At 38.1% G+C, this 21,069-nt stretch overlaps 2 protein-coding genes and 1 non-coding gene across 7 annotated transcripts; 2 read left to right on the top strand and 1 right to left on the bottom strand.

Moving 5' to 3' along the window:
* Window positions 1–4,395: 4,395 nt before the first annotated feature.
* LOC104446862 (ethylene-response factor C3) lies at window positions 4,396–5,354 on the bottom strand. Its single transcript, XM_010060661.2, has one exon. The coding sequence runs from the start codon at window positions 5,330–5,332 to the stop codon at window positions 4,538–4,540; it is 795 nt and encodes a 264-aa protein (XP_010058963.2). The 5' UTR covers window positions 5,333–5,354; the 3' UTR covers window positions 4,396–4,537.
* An 8,924-nt stretch (window positions 5,355–14,278) lies between these two features.
* On the top strand, window positions 14,279–14,351 carry TRNAE-CUC. Its single transcript has one exon. It is a non-coding gene; the product is annotated as a tRNA-Glu (tRNA).
* A 267-nt stretch (window positions 14,352–14,618) lies between these two features.
* Window positions 14,619–20,944, top strand: LOC104445199 (negative regulator of systemic acquired resistance SNI1). Of its 5 annotated transcripts, none has more exons than XM_039314053.1 (16): window positions 14,619–14,852; window positions 15,038–15,104; window positions 15,342–15,435; window positions 15,509–15,592; window positions 15,672–15,761; window positions 16,410–16,481; window positions 17,264–17,345; window positions 17,435–17,484; window positions 17,708–17,920; window positions 17,994–18,064; window positions 18,160–18,229; window positions 19,047–19,112; window positions 19,281–19,433; window positions 19,524–19,660; window positions 19,974–20,104; window positions 20,719–20,944. In XM_039314053.1, the coding sequence occupies exons 1-15, from the start codon at window positions 14,708–14,710 to the stop codon at window positions 20,044–20,046; spliced, it is 1,467 nt and encodes a 488-aa protein (XP_039169987.1). In that variant the 5' UTR covers window positions 14,619–14,707; the 3' UTR covers window positions 20,047–20,104; window positions 20,719–20,944. The 5 variants fall into 5 exon arrangements, with proteins under 5 accessions (XP_039169987.1, XP_039169983.1, XP_039169984.1 ...); XM_039314049.1 differs by having other exon boundaries at window positions 19,278–19,433; XM_039314050.1 differs by having other exon boundaries at window positions 19,278–19,433; window positions 20,705–20,944.
* Window positions 20,945–21,069: the final 125 nt, after the last annotated feature.

Raw genomic sequence — 21,069 nt, 5'->3', positions numbered from 1 at the left:
GAGAAAGAGTGGAATATCTGAATCTGAATTTCACTTATATTTATAAGTTTAGTTCAGCTGGATTCTCGTGTCTTATGTTCTTTCATGTGTTTATAAGGAAATTCAGTTTGTCCTTTGCGGTTAGTTAGTCATAAGTTCATTCTTGTTTTGTGGTCCAGGGTAATTCTTCCTCTATCTCTTTCTATTTCATTATTCAGATGCATTGCCTTAAAACTGTTCTTTCGTTTGCCTAGCCCTTCCTTGTTCTTCACGAGATGCACCAGCTAGCACATTCTTTCTGATTTAGGTCAGATATTTCGTCCTCGGGCATTCCCATCGTCTTGATTCAAACATTTCGAATGCAATTACAAATAAAAATGACAGGAGAACCCAAAATGAGAGCTAAAGCAGTAAGTGAATTGGGCCGAACGAGCTGATCAACTGGAATGCTGCAGTGATGGGCTTGGGCCACAGGATTAGGGCCCCACCAGCTGGGCCTCTCTTCTTTTATTTACTTATTTATTCATTCATTTTTATTATTATTATTATTATTATTATTATTATTATTATTATTATTATTATTATTATTATTATTATTATTATTATTATTTGGTCCTGTTACTATTTTCTATCTTCTTCTTTTTTTAACCAAAAAAATAAATAAAAATGCACATTCACTATGTCGGCAAAAATTCAGATGTTCACACATAAGCAGTACTAGTGGAATTCCAACTCAGGAAGGCATTGATGCTTCAGCTTAATCACGGGAATATCAAAGTTCTTGTTCGTGTGAGGAAGAATGAAAAAACTAGCACCCAAAATTGACACTACCCTATAGCTCAATGCACTGGCTAGAGAGCATAAAAGAGCCATTTTTTTTCTCATTGTATAAATGAAAGAGAAATAAGAACAAGACGAGTATTTTTCTCAATTAAGAGAATATACATAAGAAGAAGATGGATGGGGAATATGATAAGAAATTTTCATTCCTGATTCTGACAATGACTACGAATGGAAAGTTGTATTCAACCAACACAGATTCAATACTAATCCATTTGCGTGGAAAAATTCTTATCTACATATTGGATGAATATAAGATTTGTCATCTATATAATATCACATCTCCTTGTTTTAACCCAATTATGTTGAGATTTATGAAATCAAGTTATTCTTATTTCATTTCATATTGATACCGTCAACATAAATGCAATATGGAAATTATACATATATTAATTTTAAATTTCTCTAATTCATCCATGAAATTTTAAGTTTATAACTTCATGGTCTCCTATATCTACGATAACTAGTGAACATTGCACGTGCTTTGAATTAAGCCATTCCCTCTGAACGTAGTCCGACGCCATTGATCGCTGTTGGTCCCCGCTTGAAGGTCGCGCAGGTTGTGCTTTGTTTGACTCTTCTTTTTAGCCAAGTAGCTTGAAGCGTTTCTTTCTCGGTCGAAGGTTCTTCGCTGGCGTTTATATTCACCGGAGACACTTAGAATGACATCCTATAGCTAGTTCAAACACTGTTCGTGACCCGTAATCGTGGCTTCAATATTAGATTCAAATATGTCCCAACTCCTTTATGAGCAAAGACAGAGGTTGTGATCCGTTGTTAAGTTTGTGTGAAAATTGATTGGAATCGAAGCTGTTTTTGATAGATTATGTTTGAATTGTCCTTGAGATAATTACCTAGGCAATATATTGCCTGTGATTCTATGGCTAGGCTCCTGATCGTAGTGCATATTGCTTGTTCAATGAAATGCATGAATGAAATCAGAACATACATTAATTCTGTGTTTGACCTCCTACGAATATCGTCAAGTGATCTCATTACCTTTTTTCCAATGCACGTGAAATGCATGAGTTGGGTCAGATAAAAAATGGTCTGATTTAAATTGACCAATTTCCATGCAAAACGAATTTAGTGACCCATATCCGACTCAATCTATATTATTAGATTGCATTCCTTTTTAACACAACCTATGAAAATCCATATCTTCTACTCTTTTAACCCACTTTAATGTATTGCTTAAAATTTTATATCGACTTACTAAAAGTAAAATAACAAATAAGAAGATGCAAGCATATATATATAGTAAAAGAACCTAAAAATCAAAAACCTATAAAGAACTACAAAACTGTGCATTTGTTGTGACAACAATTATTTCTGGATGCATGCTTCGCTGAATGAACTAAATCTAATTCATTTCTCAATAATTTCCGCAAAATTCCAAGGCCTAATTATCTTTTTTTTTCAACACATAATGTGTAGTGATAACTAGTAGGTGGAACGAATTTACAACTCTCTTAACTTCACCTTCTTCTTCCACATATAGAACCATCACGAGCTCTCCCTCTCAGCTCACAAGTGCAGAGCTGCCTATGCGAGAAAAACATACTCAATTCTATCAAACATAAAAATCCTGTGCAAATTTAGAGAGGAAATGTATACTCAAAAAGAACAATGAATCACTCATCGTGGATAAGCTAGTAAGTCCTTGGAGTCTCCATGGTGTCTTGGAACGAACAGTAAATGTAAACAATTACGTGAACACAACTGAAAGACAAAACTACCATCATAATGAGCAAACACCCAAAGAGTGAAGAAAAATAGGATTAGAATTTTAAAAAAAAAAAAGGCTAATTCATTTGACACCCAAAGCAAAAGTTGATATCCTTCCACAAAACACAAGTCCATTCTAATGTAGAATTTTTATAATGTACCCACTATCAACACGAGGGAGCGACATGGTCACTTACAACAATATTTACTCACAGAAGATGAAAATACCTCATCCAAGAGCATTGCCAAACTACTCGTTGGAAAATTAACGTGTTAGGATATATGTGTAAGTTGTGTTAGAGAAGTCCCATATTAAAGAATTGATATCATATTGAATAGTTAATATATCATAATTGGCTCATAATTTACTGACTTAAGTTTTTGAGTGAATGTGGATCCAACTAGATATATTGACAGATTATGACCTAGCTTCTCTCTTGGCAATTTTTCCAAGTGAAGATATCGGACTTCTACTACACAAAAAGAACACAACAAGCGCATACACAAAAGTGAAACTCAAAACCCTAGAAATGGAAACGAACAGAGTACCCCTGAATTGTGGGGAGGCCAAAGTGAAGGAGTGGATGGCAAGTCGTCGAAGAGGAAGCGAGGGCTACGGAGGGCACTTCCTAAAATGCTCCTTGAGGAATTTGGGCTGAAGCTGATAATAATATGGGTTGAATACGAGTCTTGTGCAAGCCCACCAAGATCATATAAGACTCATATAGGCCGGGTTCAAACGGTTTAAACCCGCACACGGTCAATTGAATGACATTAGGTTCTCCATTCAAAGACTCGATGATTCACGAAATTCTACAATTCAGGCCAAGTACCGCAGTTTGCCATATTCTTTTTTCAAGACATGCGAAGATTCGCCCGACCATCACTAATCGCAGGTTGATTTCTCGGACCCAACTATGTTTGGCAAGGCGGTCAAACCCTTGTGTGGTGACTGGCCATGGCTGCCCAGGCGCATCATCTCTCTCTCATTTTCTAATATATTTTCTTCGCATTTCTGACCTGTTGAAACACGGGCCCTTGTGTTGAACCATCATACGTGTCAGCGATAACATACCAACATCAAAGGTTTTAGTGAACATTGATACTCTTGATGGAAAGACTTAATTTGTACATATCGATAAATATAGAGTACATGCATGAAACTTTTAACTCTTATACCATGAATATAAGTAAAGATCTCAAGGAATTTTCACTTGGACGGGCTTGGACAGATTTTTGTGCTGTGGGAATGATGTTGGGTAAATGAAAATTTTGCTGCACTTATTTGGGCAGAATTTTCGTTACCCAACATCATTCCCACAGCACAAAAATCTATCCAAGCCCGTCCAAGTGAAAATTCCATCCCATCGACTTGCTTGCTTATAAATTGACAGTCAGACTGAGCTTTGTCAATCAAACTTGAACTCGAGTCCAGAAAAAAATTGTCTAATTTCAAGGTTGAGCTTTAGCGAGATTCTATTCTATTTAAGCTTGAACTCAGAAGCCGGGCTCGAGATTAGAAACTGATGATACATGTCATATAGATTCAACTACTTTATTTGGGTTTCAATCTGCTTCAGTACAATACTTATCAAAGTTGTGATCGAGTTAATCGAGTGCTCAAATTACTCAAACTTGATATTAATCGAATGGAGCTGAAGTAGTTTACCAACCGAGCTTTACGATCTCCCAAAGAGTTTTCGTCTCTTACTATAACACACCATCAGTCCTTTCAAAGTAGTGATTGGCTTTGATCATCAAAATTAGCAATGTAATGCAAGTGAATCAGAAGGACAAATTTATAGTAAATATAGCAACAGAGAAGACAAAATCTTACAAAGGTCTCGATCATGCAAGAATCCAACTACAATATGGTGCTACTTCAAAAGAATCTGTCTCAGTGGTGACTAAATTCACCATCTGCTCGTGTACTTTCATCCTAATAGGTTTTTTTTGTTTTGTTTTCTTTTTTTTTTTCATGGCCACCAGTTTATAAACAAGACAGTAAGCTATCCAACAAATCATTACCCAAATCTTCAAATTCCACAACGTCAAATTCATCAATCCAGCGACTCTCTTCCGTGCGCTCCACCCTCTTCAATGGACGTCCCTCATTCATCATCCCCCCATCAAATCTCTCCCACTCCCTCGTTCTCTTTCCTGGGTTGACGATTTGCTCTTCAAGACTTGGCAACGGGTGATTGCAGCCCCTTCCTCGAGAAATTGTGGCCGAACCACCTGGAATTCTGTACCGGCTATCCTTGTGTATAGCCTGAACAACTTGCTCGATTGGGAAGTTTAGATATGCTTTAGGCCCTCTAATTCTTAGTGCTGCCTTGTCGTAAGCCAGAGCAGCTTCCTCCGCCGTGTCGAACGTCCCGAGCCAAACACGAGCCCCCTTTCTCGATGAGTCCCGTATCTCAGCCGCATACTTCCCCCACGGCCGCCTCCTCACTCCCCGGTAGTGTCGTGCAATCACCGCCTTGGCCGCTGGGGAGGTCACTTCAGCTTCGGAGCATGAGCCGCTTGTCCTGTCTTTAACATCTGATTGAGCCATTCCAGGGATGATCTCACCTAGGATCTCTTCCCAGGCTTCGGACCCCATTGACACCCACCTGCCTAAACTAGGCAGTCTTTGCAACATCCCCACCGACCCAGTTCTCTCGTCGAGACCGGGCAATTGTTCCCACGTTTTGGATGGCTCCGATGGACTTGCACCGATGAAGCTTGCCCAGACGTTTTCTAGGATTGGCTCGGATGCTGTGCTGTTTAGGTTTTTCTCCATTTTTCAAGGCGGGAATTGTATCGCAAGCATCTGTATCTAGGATTGAGGAATGTAGAGCTTTTGAAATATGATATGGACAGCTTAAATATGTTAAATTCTTGGGGTTGACTAATGAAGGGTCCAGCTGGAAAAGCTTGTGCATCAATTTATTGACCTGCTAAATTCATGGGGATTATGAGTATTGGGACACAACAACCATGAAGGTTTATAATTTCTTCCTAAGCACAGATCATTCCTTTGACTTGTGTGGTCTATCTAACCATTTATGATGCTCAATGTATGTGCAGATATCATCTTTGTGTGGAATTTTAGAATATTTATATGCTAATCATGATTCAAAATACAAGGAAGAGATAATTTGAAGGACTTGAAATCTGGGGTTGAGTAAAAGAGAAGCTAATCTGAATTGTTGAAAGCTGGGTTTTGTCTTCTCATTTTGGCCAACGGGTTACGACTAGGTTGTGATTGTGTAATTCTGAAAAAGAGAGAGAATGAGTGAGAAGCATGCTTTGTGGTCTCTTAAATGATACTTTTCTTTGCAGGGGCATTTAATTGCTGTTGTCCTGAGGTCCGGTTTCTTGTCAAGGTTCCGACATATTTATTATGTATCTTCTTTAATATTTAATTGAACAAACATTCTAGCTAGCTTTGGTTTCCTAATTTCAACAGTCAAGAAAGGATGCTTCAAAATACCATGAAGATATGTTTAAGCCGTCGGTGTAATACCGGAGTAGAAATTAAAAATAGCATGAATGGAGAATTCCACTATCCAGTTTAATAAAAAAAGAATTTTTTACGTACTGGTAAATCTCTGATGAAGTTAGGAAGTGTCAAAAAATTTATGGTAAGATAAGTTGTCGGTTACCAAATTTCTTAGTAAGTTCGTGATTTACCTAACCGTTTTTACAAAATTACAAACTCTTTTTATAGTATGCAAATAACAGATTTTTATTTATTCTTTTACGACCTTTATTTATCTTTCTTATCAATATGTTAAATTTATTAGCTCTTATTTGAACTTACAAATCTTAATTTGAGTGATTAATACTTTATTCCTAATAAATTACCGTCTAATTTCAAGTTACCAATATATTATCGACACTATAAAACGAAAAGCGTGGTTGTGAGCAATTGTTCATTTTTTTCGAATACTAAAGGGAAGTTGTTTGGGTAGTGATAACTATAGGGCAAGGCCCATTTATTCGCCGCTAACCCCACAATTCTTGTGTTAACATTGAGGTAGTTAGCGAGTATCTAGAAAGGGTGAAAGGTTTATTCTATAAAATTGACAAATTAATGTGGAATAAAATGAGTCAAGATCAAAGTCTAAATAGGGAACAAATTTTGGAATAGGATTCATAATTTGTTAAACAATATAATAGACTTTGGAAGCACCCTGCGAGTGTGCAATAGACTATGAGTTTATGGTTGAGAAAAATTGCATATGAGATTTATAGTACTTCAGCTTACATTAGACCTATACTTGCTCTCCCGTGCTAACAGTCTATTAGTTGGATTCTACTTCGTGATCAATAGAAGATTACAACTTAAAGTTAATACTTAGTAATAGATCACACTATTTTACTTGGTCACTCTTTCCAAACTTTTTTCACGATTACAAAGTTGAAAAGCTCATGGAAGACAATGCTATGGTAGAAGTGTGGTCAGATTTTAGAATTATAAATTCTACACTTTATCTCTTGCTTCTCCGCACCTTGGTCTCCTTATATACTCCTCTACTTTCAAACTAGTTGTTGGAAATCTCTAGAGGTTCATTTCCAATCTACTCATTGGACAGATTAGTATCAAGAAGATTGGGCGGCTATTGAGTGAAACAAAATGTCCACTTGATTCTGATTACTCATACAATCAAAGTCTCAATTTTTATAAGTAGAGCTTCTTTATTTAGAAAAAACTTATCTATATGATTGATTTACCAATCAATTAGATTGAGTCAATTAAAATTTTCAGGTGTAAAATCCAAACCAAATCATTAGTCATTATACATCTAGATTGATCTTGTTTTGAACCTGTCACGTTTTGAGTATGTTTCATTTCAAACTTGCTATATTCTGAACTTCGTCAAAATGGTAATGAGAGTAATTTTCTAACCCTCTCTCTTCAGTATAAAGTCTTGAGCTCCATTCATTTCACAAAAAATATAACATTTCGGAAAATATTTTCCAAGAAGCTATTTTTTGAGAAAATTATTATATTTTCTGGTGTTTTGTTGAAACTTGAAAATGAGTTAAAAAAAATTCGATATTCAGTAAAGAAAATCTTTTCCTTGATGCACCAATGTCAATACTTTTTTTTATTATTATATTTTTAAAATTTTAAATTTTTCCTTTTTTCCTCTTCTTCTTCATTCGATTTGGTGACCTCAAGTGAGGTTCAACCCTCACTCAAGTGGCCAAATTTGGCAGTGCTTGAGCTCCTTAGTATTAGGCGAGGCTTGACCTCGCCGGAATTTGGCAAGCTCGAGCCTCGCTAGACTATGGTGAGGTTCTAGCTCACCCATGGCCAATCGTTGGCCGTTGCCGTGGCTAGCGATCGTAGCCGGGGACCATCCAATGAAGACAAAAAGGAAATAGAAAGAAAAGGAAAAAGATAAAATAATTAACAAATAGATTTTTAATAAAAATAAAAAGTAGAAGGAAAAAAATAAAAGGAAAAGATTTTTAATGAAAGAGAGAGGTGAAAAAAGGTGTGGAAAATGTTTCCATTTCTCCAAAGTGGGATTCATTTTCCTCTATCTTTGAACACTTTTTTTCTTTTCATGGAAAATGTTTCCCCCCACCAATTCATTCTCCATGAAACGAGCATTAGAAAATCCGGAACACATTTTCTTAGAAATTATTTTCCGTGAAACGAATGGAGCATAAGATTGAGTATGTTCCATCTAAAATGGACTTCACAAAATGTACTTGAATTTGAGCTAGAACAAGATGTCTTCATTCCAAGATTTCTTTCTTGAATCCTCATACTTCAAGACAGTTATCAGACTCACTAATATGTAATGGATAATTTTGTCAGTTTTAAAATCCATTCGAAATTTTCTCAACAAACATCACTCATTGTATTGTAACAAGTCAATCATTAATCAATTAAATATTCGCGTGTTGTAGTAAATAGGCAAATACTATCTTTGAGTTCCTATATATTTTAACTTTAATGAGTGACACGTGGCATATCTAGAATGCCCATGAAGGTAGAGAGGTCCCATTTTTGCGAGATAGCAATTTCAAGAGTGCCCCACTGTTGTCCCCATGGACATGGGAAGAGGTGAAAATGACACCACATTTTTAACAATAACAAACACCTCGATTTGATTTAATTAAGCAACATCGAACATAGATTTCCTAGTTCATAGAATAAGCGCACACGCTTGGTTGATGCCTTCAACTATGGAATCGCCGAGAAAAACGGATGGAGTCCCATTTGCTTGTCGCTCAAGCAGAAGTCATCGCAATCCGTATATGCGGCAACACATATTCAATGCATGAAGGGTTGGGATGGAAGGAAACGTGTGGCCATCGAGCCAGAAACAATCATCTGAATTTAAGCATGTCATTGCCGACGTCACGACTTGCGAAAAGTTTGTGGACTTTTACATGTTCGATTTCTTCTTAAGCAATAGGATAAGATCAGATCCTTTCGGACAAGTTTTTGACTTGTAACCTGGGGTTGGCTTAGTGATTAAGAAGCCTGTATTGAATTGTGGATGAGAATTGGTGCGGAAGAATTGATTTTCTATATCGTCTAATGCCAAATTGAGAGGATCCCGTCCTTGCTCACATGTGAAATGTGTCTTCTGAGAAATGATACTTATCTCCACCAACACTTGACATTTGCTGGAAATAACAACTAGTGCCAACTTACAGCATATGTTCTTTTAACTTCAATTACTCATTGCGCTAAATGATAATGAGACAATTCTTAGGCCCAACGGCCCGGCGGGCTCCTCTCTTGGACTAATAGCCTCCAGATGATGGGTTTAAAACCTTTAACTTGTGTTTGGTTATCTAAATTTCTTAAGAGGATAAGATTTGATGTGATAAGATATGAAATTAAGTGATTTTGCTACTCTTATCTATTATTTGATGAACGTGGTAATAAATGATTTTATTTTTTTTTATATATCAATGAACCTTAAAATGTACAAATGGACATGAACATAATCTTTCATGATTCACTATTAAAAAACATCACAAATGCACAATAAGAGAAAATCTTGAATCAATCCAGTGTCATAGGTTCGACTATGACGATAAATGTAGACGGGTCACAGCAACATTGACGGGATAAATCAGCTATCGAATACTAAATTTAGTAAAAGACAAAACACTTTGTGATTCCGAAAAGTATAATGTTTTGATTCTCTCGCCACTTTTTTTTAAACTTCAGCATAAGCCACAGAGTTACAAAGGAAAAAGAGTTTTGACTCTCTTGTTGCTTTTTATAGATGTGAACCAAAGAGTTACAAAGGAGAACGAGCTTCGACTCTCTTGTCATTTTTGTAGCACTTTGATGTGAACCAAAGAATTATAAAGGAGTCGTGAAATTTCAACATGAACAAAAGACATGGACAAGAAGACATAGATAGTAGGGTGTTTAAGAAATTTCATTGCCCCTCATTCTTGGAGAACTAAAACGAACCTTAACAAGTTTGAATTTATTCCTTTTAAATCTAGGTTATTCTACTTCATTTTTATTCACTTATTTTTTATTATTATTATCACTTAATCTCTTTTTTTTTCTTTTTTATTTCCTTCGATCATTCCTTAATAAAAAAAATTGATTAAATAATATGCCAAAAATATGTAATAAGATACTAAATGTATATAATATTATAGAATTGAAGAAATATATATATATATATATATATATATGAATAAATAAAAAAAGGAATTTGCTGTTACTTTTATTTTTATTTTGAATATTGGTTTTATGTTAGAATTTAAATATTTTTTATAATTAATTAATATTTTAATTTCAATAATTTAATAAGTTTATTATTTGAGAAAATAACTTTTATAACATGGATATACGAAATCATATCCGCATTTACCCTACTCTTCATGGGATATTTAGCAGTGTCCAAACTTGTGATAAGATAAATATTTTCATATCTTGACTTTTATCCTAACTACCAAATGTAGCTTTAGGGATTGGCATGGGATTGTGTAAAGAGAAGATAAGAAGAAGAACAACACTTAACAACAAGTAATTACTGCATGATCTAGAAACATATAGATAAAGTCCATCTCGATTATTTATCATGTGGGTGGTCTGTTATCCACATGATAAACCTTTTACATCAGAATTCATCTAATTTTTGTGCATTGGTATGAATATGTCACAAACATTGTCATTTTTACGTGCGAGAGCCTATCAAAGTGTAAGCTAATTAAAACACCACGTTATGAGGGACATAAATTCTTATGATAGCATTTGCTAGCCCAAACTTGAGTTTGAATAGGATAACAAATTATCCTATCACGTGTTTGACGACATTCTCCGAACCAAATAAGCTTGCATACATCTGGATACAATGCCGGATTTAGCCTAGGGGTAGATAAACCCAAATTAGATATAAATTTAGAAAATAACTAAAAAATTCATATTTAATCTTTTAATGGAGTGATAAAGTAACACATTAGATATTGCTTCATTAGCACCACCTGCCTAACGACCACCACCAAAATTACCTAGTCACTTTCGACCTCCGCAAGATTGCCGTTGCCTCCGACCACGCCAGTTATCACCATCGGCTGATAATCGTGTTTCAACGAGTGACAGTGAAAGGGGCCTAAAGATGATCTAGGTTTGCAAAGATGATCATTTCCACCCCCAGTCACATATGCCCTTCAAATTGAGCCCGACCTTTCACACATGACTCATGATCCGGTTGTTCACTTGTTGGTTGACGAAGAACAGCCAGCACACTATTAGCTTCTTAGCAACCATTCTTGAGCGCCAAGTTCCAACATCAAGAACGTTGCAACGGCATCGTGGTGCGGAACCTCTTCTTACGGGCTCATCCCACGATGCACACCTTCTTTGCTGTCGCCTCTCTTAACCACTTTCTTTGACAGTGGAGTTCGGCCATACGACCCACATGAAGTACCTCCTGCTGTACATGAGGCTGTCCCGAAATTAAGCGAACTCGTGTCGATTGAGAAATGTCATGCTCCCGAGGTCAACTTCCTAGAGATGTGGTCCGGAGGGTTTGAGAGTTTGATGTACAGGAGGAGCATAATCAGAGATGGGATTTTCAAAAATTTTAAAGATTTTCAAATGAGAAGGATTGTCAGACAATCTCATCTTAAGTCGTGGATTTTAAAAAATTATTAAAAGATTTTTTTTTTTCAAAATTCCAAATCCGATTTTAAGTTGCACCGAATATATGATAGGATATTTTAACAATCCGAGGATGTGCAGACGATTTCAAATTCTCATTTATTCTATCATATCCAAATCTGAATCTTGACTACTAAATGTAGATTTAATTAGTGCTTTGATAATTGAGAAAAATTACTACGATGCACTCTTTTCAGCACGAAAAAAGTACAAGTCCACAAGACAAGACATTCCAGCATAATGTACTCTTCCACCTCGAGGGATTCACATGGCTTTTACTTTTCACTCTCAAGACATGCACAAGCACACGAAGCAAAAGCCATTCCCTATCCACTCACGACGCAGTCACGTTGAGAAACTAGAAGAACAGGTACCGAGGACTAGAAGACCACACTAGACCATTCGGCTAGAGAGTCTTGCTTGCACATGACTAGAAATTCCAGGAGGGGTTATTCAGAGACTTCTCTATAATTTTACACAACCAAGTTGTCTTTCACACATGAATAGGCAAGTACCCGCAAATCGGATCCATGTCAATGTTGATTTGCTTCTGAGACTATCTTTGACCTCAACGCCTCTTCCTCCGAAATTTTGCCATCTTGTCTCCGGAAAAATAACTGCCTTTTGACTGATTTTGTCTGTGATATAAAAAATGCTGACTTGTTCATTGACTTTTTGAGCAACAATTTGAGTATGCCATTCCATTAAGGCATAGGAAACCATTCATCTATGAATGTGCTAGACCTTCGGGACCATGGCTTTATTCTGGTTGATCGCCACGTCTTTAGACTAGTCAAAATCCCTCGTGTCGTTGCACCTAAGCAGCAATAAGCTTTCAGGAAACATCCCACCATCTCTCAACAACTTATCAAGCCTATTAGAACTCGATCTTGGTAACAACCAAATGACCGGTAGTGTCTTACTATACTTCTCTTCTAGGGACTTTTGGCATGCGGGAAAAGGCACAAGATCATCAGGCGCATGGCAAAGTCTACTTTAGGGAAGGGACTCAATTATTCATAAAATGCAGTGGTCAGTGAGAGATGGTTAAAAGATAAGAGTTAGAGAAGACAAGTGACTGAGAAAAGGGGTGTTAGGAGGTCATGCTCCTAGAGGAGAACCTCATAAGGTGGCGGATTTTGTAAGTTTTGAACAGAACACATGGAATATCCAACTATTACAAAACAATTCTAATGATCATACGGTTGAGGAAATCCTCGCAATTCCTGTGAGACCCCAGACTACTACTAATACAAACCTATGGACAGGTACACGAGCACGCACATAAGGTCAGCAAAACTAAACGAGAGACAAAACCAAGCACATCAAACACCTTGCAGTTTGTGGAGACAATCTGGATTTCAAGATTGCCCCTAAAATCAGAATTTTCATGTGATGGCTATGCCACTATGCCCTACCCACGAAGGAAGACACGTTTAAAAGAAAAATCTTACCCGAGTCGACTTGCACTTTGTGCAAAGAAGGGGTGTTAGAATCGACTCAGCACCTTTTTTTTTTCTTTTGTCTTTTAAATGCCCCTGGAAAACCGTGCTTGGGCACACCCACAGATTAATTTCAAAATCCAACAATAGCGCATATCAAGATTCGACGCTTGGCAGGGAACTCACCTGATCCGGAGGTTATACGCCTCTCTCATGTGGCAAATGTGGAAGGTTTGCAATAACTTCATCTTCAGCAACCAATATGTAGGTCCGACTGAGCTAGTGAAAACAACGTTTAGTAAAGGCAAGAATCTCATGTCTTTGGGGCTGGCAATCCTCCAAACCACAACTTGTACATATCAAATCGAAGGTGCGTTGGTGCACACCGGAGCCTGGTCAACTGAAAATCAACATGGATGGAGCCTTTCCGACCGGAAAATGGGGTGCCGAGATCACCTCAGTAGACTTGTCGACGGTTTTTCCAGCTCGGTTCGTGCATCCTCGGCCCTGCAAGTGGAGGTGCAAGCTTTACTTCTAACTCCAAAGCATTTGTTGCAGAAAAAGAACGAGAGAGAGTGATTGAGTCAGACTGTCGCACTCTCGCTACTGCAGTATAAAATCCTACTCCGTCCCCTTGGGAGATTCGGGCTTTTTCTTTTTTTCTTTCTTTTTTTCGCTGAATGTGCTGAACTTATTCCACTTTTCTCTATACTCTAGATCGGTCACTCTAAGGGAGACAAATTTTATTGCGGACGCGGCTAAAGGCTAAGGACAGCAATGCCCTCATTCCGAACCGGTGTATTTCACCTCCTCCATTTCCATTAGACCTATTATGTATCAGAGCCCCTTCAGGCCGTCTGTTTTTCCTAGCCGAATGAAGCAACTTTATCCTCAACAAAAAAGAAAAAAAAAAAAACGTAGATCAGCCCACTTTGGAGAGAAATTCCTCACAGATATTCAGAATTGAATTCATTACAAACCCCAAACCTTGCAGAAATCAGTTCGACGGGCGAAAATCCTCCTAGTCTTTCTGGGGTTATCTTTTCCTGCATGTCTTTCCAATCAATCACGAAGTGGTTGCGGGCGCTACCCCTTTATTATATGATTTTATATAAATAAGGTATGACATTAAGAAGCAAAATCCGTTGTAGTCTAGTTGGTTAGGATACTCGGCTCTCACCCGAGAGACCCGGGTTCAAGTCCCGGCAACGGAATTTCCTTTTTTCTCCTTTTCTTTTTCCTTTTTTGGGGGGTGGGGGTGGGGGTGAAATTCGGGTCACGAAGCTAGTTGGATCGGGTCGATCCGAATCCATTTTTTTCCTTTTTATTTGAGGTGAAAGATTCGGGTCATGAAACTAGTTGGATCGGGTCGATCCGAATCCATCCTCTTCCTCCGCCCTGCTGCACGACGATGGCGGGAAAAACCCATAAAAAAGCTTCAACTCATCACCACTCACCACTCACCACCACCTTCACCCCCCCCTCCCTCTCTCTCCTCCAATTCTAGGGTTTCGAAAGTCTCATCCGCAACCAAGAAGGCCGTAATCCTCGAGGAGCACGAACGACGGCGATGGCGAGAGGCGGCGGCGGCGGCGGCGCCGACGGTGGTGGCGGCGTCAACAGGAGCGTCAGAGCGAGAGCGGGCGTCGAAGAGAACACCCTGGCGATCCTCGACGCCTTCGAGTCCAGCGACACTCGCTACTCCCACGACGACCGTACGTGTCCCCCTTCTCCCCCCACCCCGAAAGTTCGCGCCTTTCTCATCGTTGGATTGACGATTCCGAATCCGCCGGCGCGTTTTGAAAATCGGCGAAATTTTTCGTTTCGGCTTCGCGTGCGAGCTTCAGTGTTGATGACTGCGATCGTTTCGTTGTCTGTGGGAATTGGGAATTTTTTTCAGGCATTGCTTTCCTCGAAGCGGTTCGCGGCGCCTCGGTCGTGGCGGAAAATGGAACTCCTCCGACCAAGTAATCCCCCGTCGATCTCTCTCTGCGATTGTGGTTGTGCTGGATGTTGAAAATTGAGATCTCGAACGTGTTTATGTTAAGCTGAGCTCTACTGTCGAGACTTTAGTTTTTTTCGCGATCACCTGTTAATTATGTCTGGTGTCCTGAGCGCCTGAGGTTTTCAGACGATTTAAAATGCTTTTGATTTTTGCTGCCCTTTAATTTGATTGTGAGTTTCTTTTCGTTTGGTGGCGACAGCAAAATGTTGGAGGCTATCTTTCGGATCCTCAGGACGGGAGAATCACTGCAATCTATCATGGCGAGTTTCCAGCTTCTTAAGGAGTTGGAAAAGGTAAATGGGCTGCTCTCTCTATTGATGTGCTCGTTTCGGTATGAACAAAGTTCTGATTTTGCTCTGTTTGAAGCGCTATCCTCGCGTGTGCTCCTCTGCTGGAGGTACATCCGAATCATCTTCAGCTGCTCAACCTGAGCTTGAAGTGCTAAAGGAGGTATTAGTATTCTCTCTCTTGCTCTCGCTCTTGTTCTCCCCCTCCCTCTCAATTGCTAAGGCAAACACCTCTATAACAGGCTTGGTCTCCCTTGTCTCTCGGTTCAGACAGCTCTACTAGTGGGAGAGCAGCAGTTAATGATAACCCTTGTGGACCAGTTGACCCCTCCGTGAGTTCAATTTATTATGTACTTCGTGACATTCATTTTATAGTACTTTAAAATGATTGAGTTTGTGTATGTTGGCTAATCTGTTCCCGTGTCATTTCTCTAGAATTGACTGATTTGAAAGTTATGCAATGTCTTTGCTTGCAGTAGTAACAATCCTCTTGTTTTGTTGCTCTCAACACTTTCTGTAGGTTTGAGGCGCTAATAGTGATTAGTCATGAAACCCGCTTGTGAACTGAAATTCATTTAATGGTAGATATATCTGGACCTTGAATCATGTAAGCATGCATTTGAATGTGATAATTTAAAACTGCTACCTGACTACAAATCTATGATTATGTCCCAATTTCTCATAATAACCAGGTTCTTGTTAATTGGACATAATGGTAATCTTTCCTTCTGTTTTTCTTTCTATATTTCTAAATCCTAGGTAGAACTAAGAAGAAAAAAGCATTTTTATGATACTTTATGTAGATGATAGAAAGTTCTGTTGTACTTTCATGTTAGCAAAACGTGAGTTCTTTTATCATGATTCATGGTGGTGATTGAGCTTGTTTTCGGTTAACCTTCCTGATATCGTTCAAAGTTTTCTCTTAAGTGGTCCATAAACCTCGCCATAGTTAGTCAAAGCTCTTTGATCCATCACTGCAGGGTTTTGATCTTCTGATACAAGGCCTATTTAAACTGGCAGATGGGACAAATCATCAAGTGGTTGATATCGAGGTCTGCTTATCTATTTCTTTTTCAGTGCTATGTCGACTAAGCAGAACTTTCTTGCTTTGGTGAATAGATGGTGTGCCATGTTGGTAAAGGATGCTTACAAAGTTCTGTTTACTGATATGTCAACTGATCATTCCATGTTAGGAAGAGTATGAACTGTGAAGTATATCCATCTGCTGGTCATATTAAATTGACTTAGTTTGATGAAGCTGGAAACCAAAAGGAATAAAAAGGAAAAGCTCGATCTATTTTACGTCATGTATCTATTTATGGTTAACTCTTTGGGATTTACTTCCTAAAACCCTCTTTCTGGTGGAACTTTGTGCGTAAAATTAAAAGCTGAAGAAGTAACTTGAGCTAAAGATAAATTTACAAATGATCAAGAACTTCTTTTCTCTTCTATCGTCGGAAAATTATGGCAATTACTATTAACAAATTCTGGTTAAAAAGGAAAAATGAAGGTAATTAGTCCAACATGATTTTTGATGATACGCTACACTCTTTCTGGTTAATGTCTCCTATTCTAGAATTTATTTGGTAACAGTCATACTGCACTGTTATTTGATCTTAACTGCTTCTATCTGTTCCACTATCCTGACTTCTCAATCCTCTTTGCTGTTTAAGCCAGACACCCATTTATTTTTGTCTCTATGCCTCTACTCTGAGTACATTTTCTGCATAAAAAATTTTCCTTGCATGTTGCATATATCTAACGGGATAACAGGTTCATGATCACTTGAATGACATCTTGAAATATTGGTTTTCCTCGTCTTAATTTACTGCAGTCTCTGAGAAATATGTTACTGCTCCAATATCTCATCAATTTTCTTGAACGAGATTTTTCATCTCGCAGCAATTTTTATGAAGGTAAGCCATCGCGTCTCATCCTAATGCCATTAACTTTTGCATTTGTGCCCCTTAATCAAGGCTCAAGAAGAAACTACAATGTATCGCAGAAACCAAGGATTGGACCATCATAAGGGAGTCTTTGCTGAGCATGCTTTTGGTATTCTCTTTATCTGCTAAATTACTAGTTCTTCTGGCAATAGCAATGTCTACATTTGTGCATATTCTAATTTGTTATAGAGAGAACACCCAACCAAAAAAAAAAAAAAAAAGAAAAAGAAAAAACTTTGTCCAACAATGCAGTATCGGTAGGGGAAGGGATGTTATCTTGTAAAATCTTGTACAAGGATGGTCAAAGTTATTATACATCGTTATCTGTGTAGTGCTCAAGAAAATTCAGCTACAAGAACTTGATGAAGGATTGCCCATCTGTTTTGTGTGGATTGCGGCAACTCTGCACTGGATTTGGAAATGATCTTACACTTCCCGAGTTTTCAGAGGCCAAGTCATCCAAAGTTTGTGACACTTCGTTGGTTATTGCTTCACTTGAAGTTGTGGACAATACTTGCATGAGTATGCAGAAACTTATGACAATGGTAAATTTGTCTTTACTATATGGTTACTTAGAGCAATGCTTTCTACTTGAGATGCTGACTTGCATTCTTTTAGATTATGGAGCTTGATGTGTTAAAAAACCAAGCAGATAAGCAAGGCTGTACTACAAGAGCTGACGGTTTTAGGTACATGTTTCCCAGTTTTTGTCACCTTATAAACCCACTTGGTTAGTGATTCCCTCTACCTGTTGAATATGCACTAATCATTGGATTCAGTGCAGAACTCCATTGCTGGAGATAATACTAGATGAACTGACATACAATTATGAGATCCTGTCTCCATATCTTCAGGTATCAAGTAGGACTGTCTCTACCTCTCACGAGGGGATGGGCATATTTTTATATATATATATATATATATATATATATGGGGGGGGGGTGGTGCTGCTCTCAAACTTTCTGAAGAAGGATTTTGTTAAAAGGAGTACTTGTTAAGCAACCAAATATAGACGTATTGCACTTTGCAATGCAGGGCTATCCTTGTGATATGCACAATCAATGTTTTGAAAATCGAATATTTCCTTAATAAGCATGTTTAATTAGTGTTCGGGGGCACTTGTTAGCAAGACCCTATGAAAAAAAAAAAAAAAAAAAAAATCCTTAACTTTCTCATTTCCTAGTAAAAGGAAAAGTCATAAATCTTGCAGCGAGACAAACATTGTTCTATTTCTTCCTTATTGGCTGTATATTGACTCACATTCATGATAATTCTAGGGACAATTGAAAACACATTTATGAACTTTCTAATTTTAATTTTAAATCTTCATGTTGCACCCTCCGTTTCAAAATTTACTCTTTGCACACTAGAGTTTTGAAAGAGCCTAATACTTGGCACCTTGGATTCTAGCACCATAAGCAAACGTGAGGTGTAGAGTAGTTTTGTTTGAAGCTTTTGAAATGCAGAGGGGAGGGTCTTAAAAGTAAGGTGCGGATATTGATCTCGAAACTAGAGGATGCAAAGTATGGTTACAAGAAACTTGAGGATGGTTTATCTAAATTTCCCAGTAATTTATGTTCTGATACTACTAAGATTCATGTATCTATACAGTGGCATTTTAAATTTAGTGGTTGTTAGAAGATTGAGTTTAATTTCATGAATTGATTTCAGGTTTTTAATCAACCAAAATGGAAGCTGGAGCTTATCTTGCAGTATCTCTCCAAGTACACTGCCAAGGTTTAATTTAGACCATAGGATTGCTGCGAATTGTTTGATGAAGTGTTTCTATCTTTCCTTAATGGAAGTTTTCATTTAGACATGCTTTATACATGGACATATTAAGGGATGAATTACTCACGTAATCCCTGACAGCTGCATGCCCTTTTTCTTTCCCCTGAACAGCAGCCTTCCGTTCGCACTCGAAGATCAAGTGATTCTACTGATGATCCAACATTTGGTGGAGTTTTGAAGTGCCTCTTAAATGGGAGTAGCTTGAGAAGCCTTATGAAGAAGATTGGTGCAGAAACAGTCCAATTACTCCTAGCTCATGCTTTTGAGGTGAAGGATATGATTTAAATATGCACTACAGATGTCTTGAGGTCTACATTACATTGTTTATTTTTCTTTCTTTTCATGGATAACCTTCAGGCCCACTTGGCTCTTTCTTGCAAATCTCATTCCGCTGAAGGTGCTTTGAAGTCCAACGGAGACGTCGTAGACCACTCCTTGATGGAAATATGCAAGCATATGATCTCTGCTTTTGATGGTTTAAAAAAAGTGGATGAGTAAGCATCTCCTTAGGTTTAGTCGTATAAATCCCAATATCCATGCTTTATTGAATTTGAGTATTATTATTTTCTATGGTACTTTAAAGTGTACTGAAACCACTGTTTCTCCAAAATTCACTGAGTGCTGTTTGCCATAGGGTTATGCTTCTGGGGTTCACTAACGGAGCTAAGATAGTTTCCATTTCAATTTTCATCTGCATTCATCTCATGATAAATGAACAGAGCAAAGTCAGAGACAATAGCACCACAGTTTTCGCTCTCTAAATGCTACAGTCATCCTCATTATCAACTACACAACTTTCATGGACAGGAAGATGGACATCTTACCAGTTGGGAAAGAAGCCTTGTTTGTAGCCACAACCATCCTGTCAATCAAGTCGTAGCAATGAACAGAATTGCCCTGAGTAACGCCTCGGACTTTCTGAAGAATTCCTTCTACAGGTGATTTTGCCTTTTTTACTGTGTTTTCGACCCGTTACCTCTCATGTTGGAATGTTGCCTTCTAATCATGCCTGAACAGTCTCTTTTCCTTTTATTTCTTTTGTTAGTCTGGATTATGATTACCATATACAGCTATATCTATTGCATGTGCAGGTTACGAAGAGACCGATCCATATTTTCCATTTGAATTGCCCCTTTGTTTCAGTTAAGAAAAGAATAATCTGATGGTTCTCGCGTCAGATGCTAAATACATTTTTTCTGTGCTGACAGGTTTAAGGATTAGATAACAAATTGGTCTCTAAACTAGCAAGAATCGGAATATAGTCCTCAAACTAAATTTTCGTACCCTCACTCAAGCTTATTAATTTTTCTTTTTTCCCCTAATTTAGTCCTTCCATTACATGTTCTAAAAATCTAAAAATCCTGAAATGGTGTACAAAATTGAAACACAATCTCGGCGATATTGCCTTGTTTCCGTATAATTGCTTTCCTATGAAAAACATACTCATCGAACAAAATTTTTTTACGGCAAATAAGTCACAACATGAGTCCATTCACTGGCATATATAGCTGAGAAATCTTACGGTATGCTTTTAAAAGGGGATCAACCTCAGGTTTGCAGGTCCAGAGGCAAGTCCCCGGTCCGGCAACTAGTGATGAAGGTCCAGCCTAGAGTCACTGCGGTCTAGCAGCCAAGACCCCAGTCTGGCCATGGCGGACCCATGGTCACACAACCAGGACGGCAGATACTGTACCTCGTAATTATTTATGAGTGCACCTCCTACCAACCATAAAACTTGTAAGTCCTGTTTCAAGAAATGAAAAGTATCACTTTGGTGCTGGGTCTCTGTACCTTCTTGAACCTTTAGAGTCGACAAACAAGTATACTACACGAAATATAAATTGCATATTGAGGGGTACGCAATCGCAATTGGGTACCGCGGCACCTGGGTCCACCAGCCACG

Source organism: Eucalyptus grandis, chromosome 5 (genome assembly GCF_016545825.1).
Source record: "Eucalyptus grandis isolate ANBG69807.140 chromosome 5, ASM1654582v1, whole genome shotgun sequence".
Taxonomy (NCBI): domain Eukaryota; kingdom Viridiplantae; phylum Streptophyta; class Magnoliopsida; order Myrtales; family Myrtaceae; genus Eucalyptus; species Eucalyptus grandis.
Note: the sequence above shows the minus strand (reverse complement) of the source record. Positions and strands in the feature narration are given on the sequence as shown.